Source organism: Propithecus coquereli, unplaced genomic scaffold (assembly GCF_000956105.1).
Source record: "Propithecus coquereli isolate 6110/MARCELLA unplaced genomic scaffold, Pcoq_1.0 Scaffold186, whole genome shotgun sequence".
Classification (NCBI taxonomy): Eukaryota; Metazoa; Chordata; class Mammalia; order Primates; family Indriidae; genus Propithecus; species Propithecus coquereli.
The window spans coordinates 3,426,041-3,431,985 of record NW_012143412.1 but is presented as its reverse complement, the minus strand read 5'-3'; the positions used below and the strand labels follow the sequence as shown (position 1 = coordinate 3,431,985).

Sequence of the window (5,945 nt, the reverse complement as noted above, 5' to 3'; positions counted from 1 at the left end):
TTTTCAACAATAAAAAGACAGACAACCCAGTTTAGAAATAGGCAAGAGACTTGAACAGCCACTTCATCAAAAATATACACCAAGTAAACATGTCAGAACACGCTCAGCCTTAAAGTCACCAGGAAATGCAAATAAAACCCAATGAGATACCCTTACAAATCCACCAGCCCACGAGAACGGCCAAAATTGAAGACTGTATCAAGTGTTGGGAAGGATGTAAAGTAACTGGAACTTTCATACACAGCTGACTGAAGTTCAAGTTAGTACGACTACTTTGGAAAACTGTTTGGCAGTAACTGTTACAGCTGAAAATGTGTGTACCATGTGGCCTGGCAATTCCACCCCTGGGTTCAGACCCAACAGAAACGCATATATCTGTTTCCCAAAAGACACTGACGCGAATGTTACATGTGGCGCCTGAGCTGGGCTTTCTGCGCCCTCTGCCCTCCCACGTTCCGTGCCTTCCACTCGGAATGCCCTCTCCGTTTTCCTGCCTCTCAGGGTGCTGCTACCCATCCTCCAGGTCTGGCATAAGCGTTTGCTAACGACGTTCTTTTCTCACTTCCAGGCTGGGAATCTCTTTCGCCTACTATGGGATCATCCTGGCCAGTGCCGAGCTGCTGGAGCGGGACCTGGTCTGCGGGTCGAAGCCCAAGGTGGTGGAGACCGCGGGGGACCCGGAGAGTCAGAGCCCCTGCCACTGCCACATGTTCGCCCCCTCCGACTACCAGACCATGATCATCAGCACCGTCGGCGAAATTGCTCGTAAATGTCCCTCTGGGTCCCTTTCTGTTTTGGGTGGGGGGCGGGATCTGTGCAATTGAGTCTTAGAGGAGAGAAGTGTGACCCTGTGACATGGCTCCTGCCTAGGGGAACTGAACAAGTCCCCATGTCACGCTAATGTGTCTCCAGTGTTGGGAAGAGAAGTCTGGAGGGGCAGAGCTTTGAGTTACTGTATTATATCAATTCTGAGATGCATTTTTCCCCTACATTTTAACATCTCTGAAACTGGAATGTGTCTTATCAGGGTTTGCTGGATTTCAATTGGTAGCATTATTTCTCTTTTAGTAGACATAAAATGATGGTACTTAAAAATCAATGGCATCTTGAATTTGATGAAAAACAGTATAAAATATTTAAAAGATAGGTCTAAGAAGATGGCAATTTACAGTAGATGTATGTGATATAATAAGCATCCCGGGCACCAGTGCTTGCCCTTCTGGGACCCACATGGGAAAAGTATATCAAAGGAGCTATGAAGTTGACCGCAATGTGACTGGGTTTTGGCTGGAATACTCATGAGGTTTGGGGGAAGTTGTTTCTCTCTAAAATGACAAGGACGAATCCATGCCAGTGTTGATATATGCCACTTGTGAACCAAGGTTCCAGAACTTGTCTTTGTTGTTTGCTTTCTAGTGAATCCTTTGAACATGCTGGGTATCAACTTCCTGGGGCGACGGCTGAGTCTTTCCATCACCATGGGGTGCACGGCGTTATTCTTCCTTCTCCTCAATATTTGCACTTCAAGGTATTTTCTCTACGGTTGCTTCAAAACAAACAAGTTCTGTGCAGTGGTTTTAAAATGGGGTCTCCTTGACCCATGGTGTTCAATGCAGTGGGAGTTGGGGACAAGTCCCTGTCCCCAGAGAGAGCAGAGAATGGGCTGCTTGTTTGACTAGAACAATCTTGCCTGGCATCTACCACTCCCAGGTCCCTCTTCCTACTGGCCCTGTCCTCCCTCAGCTACCGCAGGATATGGGCACCAATATTGGTGTCTTCACTTTCCCCACCAGAATATTTAGGGTCATTATATAATGCTTTTTGGAGAACTGGGACTCTAGTCGTTAACCAAATTATTTGGACCGATGCCAAGAGAGTTTAGTGATCTAAATAATGATCATGCCTGTGGTGTGAAAATTCATTTCACTCTTAATTTGCAATCCTGGAGCGGCCTGAGCTACAATATACATCATTTATTCTGCAAACTACACCATTTTCCAGGGAGTGGTGGCAGCAGGTGTGCTAATCTGGGGGTCAGGCTGGAACCGCACCCTTGGGGGAATGGAAAGGGCAGGGAGTAGGCCTGGGAGGAGGTTTGCTTTAGGACCCCACCATCAGGCCCATTGAGAAGCAGCCCCTCCCTCGGGTCTGAGCCCTCTGTGGATGTCTTAGTGTCTGTAGTGCACTTGGAGCCGCGCCAGGTGAGGCCCTCCATGCCGCCTTTTTAACTTCCCTGTTCTCCTGCTTCCTGTTCTCCAGCGCCGGCCTGATTGGCTTCCTCTTCATGCTGAGGGCTCTGGTGGCTGCAAACTTCAACACCATCTACATTTACACAGCCGAGGCGAGTTTTCCTGAAGGGGCTGGTTACAGCAGGCTGTGCAAGGCGAGCTACTTAGGGAGGGTGTCCATCCCGGGGTAAGGCGTCCCTGGCTTCTGTTGACTTTTGATCATTTTCTACAAACATCCTATTAAAAAGACAGCAGAAGGTTTGTTTGATGTGGATTTTCCCCTCTCCCACTCAGTCTATTGAAAGCCAATCTCTGAAAGATGGGATCTTCTCCCTTTCTCACTGCATGCATGTGAAAAACAACCCATTGCCCTAGCGCCATGCTTTGGAAGTGAGAGAGTCGGGTAGCAACACGTTGCTGCTAAAATACGAAGCTCCCCATTGCTCTTTTTGAAACTACAATGTATTTTTTGTCCTTATTCTTTTGGAAGATCACTTCTTCCTCCATCTATTATTTGCTGCATGTAGCTTAAATTTGCATATAATCTTCATTCGTTGTTCATTTATTTATTGAATTAATACATCTACTATAGGCAAGGTGTACTGTCTGAGGTAGCTGAAGAATTTCCTTATAAAGCCCCCAGTTTAGAGAGCTAATATTCCTAGAAATGAAATAATATTTGAATAGGAAATTTAACAGTATTTTAACTGGTCTTGTCATTCATTGAGCTACAGGAAACAGGACTGTAGGGACTGATAACATTGCATTCATTTTCATCTCAGGGAATGGAGAAGTCTGTTCTGATTAAAGATTCGACATGTTAAAAACCATTAAAGCCTCAGAGAAAATTACCCTTTCCCCCACACACAGATAAAAATAGAAAATTGTGAGATATTTGAAGTATATACAGTACTTCATTTAGTTTCATTAACAAAATCTAAAATTATCTCATGAATATATGAAACTAAAAGAACCTAATAACGCGGTGTGCTTCTAGAATTGTATTTGGAATACTCAATTGAACATATATTTTGGAATTTGCTGATTTCAAGGGTCATTTCTAAGTATTTTATTTTTTATATCTATTGTTAACATTCAAAGATGTATACCTAAAAATGATAGCTGTCTATTATTCCATCTCCCAGATGACTCAAAACATGAGCAAAAGACTTTATCAGTGTTATAGCAAAGAAAACAATGTCACTATATATCTGAATCTGTTTTTTTTAGGCATAGTCAGCAACTTCATTTTTCAGAAAACAATAGATAAATAAATGCTCCCCAATAAAGACATTCCACCCCCTAGGCCTTCTCCTACAAGGATAGCAGTGTCCTTTGAGGCAGGAAAGTATCTTTTTTTTTGCATTTGACAGATGGTGACTAATAAGATGTGGCCTACTAATAAACGGGCTACATGCTTTGCTTTAGTGAGTTGATAAAAACTGTTTTGTCAGTATTAGATAGCATTTTTAAAAAGTTTCAAAATTTCGAGAAATCATTCTTTCCTGTATTTTCCCTATAATTTTATTTATTAAATAATACTTGCTGATTTATTAAACTTCTTCCAGTTCCTATAAGAATTCTGCATCAAAGAACAACCAATTAATGAGGTTTTACCATAAATGTAAAAAAGTTGCAGCAAAAAAGTAGAATATGGCCAGGCATGGTGGTTCACACCTATAATCCAAGCACCCTGGAAGGTTCACTTGAGACCAGCCTGGGCAACATAGCGAGACCCCATCTCTACAAAAATGTTTTTTTAAAAATTAACTGGGCATGGTGGCACCACAGCTATAATCCCCACCTACTTGGGAGGCAGAGGTGGGAGGATCACCTGAGTCCAGCCTGGGTGACAGAGTAGGACCCTATCTCTAAAGAAAGAAAGGAGAATATGCCATAAGATTCTATAACAGCAAAGGGGCCAGTGCATGTAACGAGAACACAGGAAATAGCAGCTACTTGGCCCTCTAGTCGACTCTTCACTGTATCTAATTAAAGATTAAAGATTTAATTAAAGATAAAATAAAAGATTAAAAGATAAAATTAAAGATTTCATTGAATCATTATTCTTTGGGGAGTATTTTCTTTCCATTCAATAGAACCACTTTTACACATTTATAGCTCTGAAGTAGAAATCTATTTGATTCCAGAGCTTATGTGTCTAAAATTACATTTGAAATAATTCAACTAAACACATATTTTTGGAGTTTGCTCCCTTAAAAGATAAGTTCTAAGTGTTTTTCACTGATATTTATGGTCACAAAAATTCAAAGTTGTGCACCTGAGAAGATGAATGTCTTCTGCTCTGTATTCTGTGAGTCTGTCTGTCATTCTCCACGTACCAATGCCCGGCCACGGAGGGGAAGAGGAGAGCTTGGGGAAGGAGACACGAGAACTGACTGGTGCTTTCTGTGCTTCTCCCCCTCCAGGTCTACCCCACCACGATGCGTGCTTTGGGGATGGGAACCAGCGGCTCCCTGTGTCGCATTGGTGCGATGGTGGCGCCATTTATATCCCAGGTACAGCCAAGGAGCGTCTGCAGGGACAGTGAATCTGAGGGAGGTGGGGTAAAAGGGACCCCAGGTCCCTTTAGATTAAGGGTAAAACCAAGGATTTCTGTTGACTTCAGAAGTTTTCTTAAGGTGCCGTTTCCCCATTGTTTGGTGAATTTGGGTAGGGAAGGAGGCTACATTATGCTACCAGGCTTCCAATCAGTCGACAGCGTGCACTGGGGGTTTGCTCAGCTTGAAACTGGGCATTGTTGGGAGGATGCAAAAGCAGTGGACGATGCAGGAGCTTGGGCAGTTGGATGACCATGGCTGTACTCCCAAGTTAGGTTCATTGTCCAGTCAGTTGTCCAGGTGGGCAATTGAAAATCAGAGCCTGAGAGTGCAGGGAGGTGGGCACAGGCGAGCCAGGTGCAGGCTGGGATAAAATCCAGGAGTAACCTGGGACCATGGATGAAGCCTTATTTCTGGAGAGACAACAGAGGCAGATACAGAGACCCACAGGGCACTGTACACCTTACCCCTCTGCACCGGTCGGTCCCTTCTGGCCACAAGAAGCAGAATCCACTTCTGTCTGCAGTAAAAAAAGGCAGGAGTAGTGAGGCGGGAGCCTGGGAGGGCCTGATGCAGGATGTAAGGGGCTGACAGGGGCGCAGGCTCTGTCCTCCTCCTGCTGTTGGGGCCTGTGGTCACTTACGTCCTCCTGAGCATGCAGGCTTTGCTCCTCCCTCCCTGAAGGCCAGTGCGCTATGCCCGCCTGTGTACACGGCAGCCTCGCGAATCCTAAACGCATATCCTTAGCTCTGCCTGCTGGAAGATGCTGATTAATTCTCTCTGGATCCCTAAAAAGGGACTCTCGTTGGCCCAGGTCTGGTCCATTGTCCATGCTTGAGCTAAATCAGTTGTGGCCAAGAGTCAGAGTTATGTATAAATGCAGCTGGGGCAGGAGAAGTTTTCCGAGAAAGGGAGTCGTCAAGGGATGAGTAGACTTTAGCATGTATATCCTATACTTTAACAGGGATTTTGCTGCTGCTAATTTTTTAACTATCTTGGGAGCATTTTCTCCACCTATCTTAAAAAAGAAAATGAGGGCAGCTTTTGTCTGGTGCTTTTGCTTTTCAAAATTCCTTTATACTTTTTTCATCATTTTCAGAAAAGAACCTAATGGTGAAATAAAGTAGTAAAGTATTAACCCTATTCTGGGTGACTA

The 5,945-nt window shown here is 44.1% G+C and overlaps 1 protein-coding gene across 1 annotated transcript in view; it reads left to right on the top strand.

Moving 5' to 3' along the window:
- The window catches only part of SVOPL (SVOP-like), an 88,113-nt gene that overhangs the window by 49,689 nt on the left and 32,479 nt on the right, over nucleotides 1–5,945 (top strand). Inside the window, exons 10-13 of the mRNA XM_012642768.1 lie at nucleotides 569–765; nucleotides 1,417–1,528; nucleotides 2,260–2,341; nucleotides 4,658–4,747. Coding sequence (XP_012498222.1) covers nucleotides 569–765; nucleotides 1,417–1,528; nucleotides 2,260–2,341; nucleotides 4,658–4,747 — 481 coding nt within the window. The remainder of the gene's footprint in view (nucleotides 1–568; nucleotides 766–1,416; nucleotides 1,529–2,259; nucleotides 2,342–4,657; nucleotides 4,748–5,945) is intronic.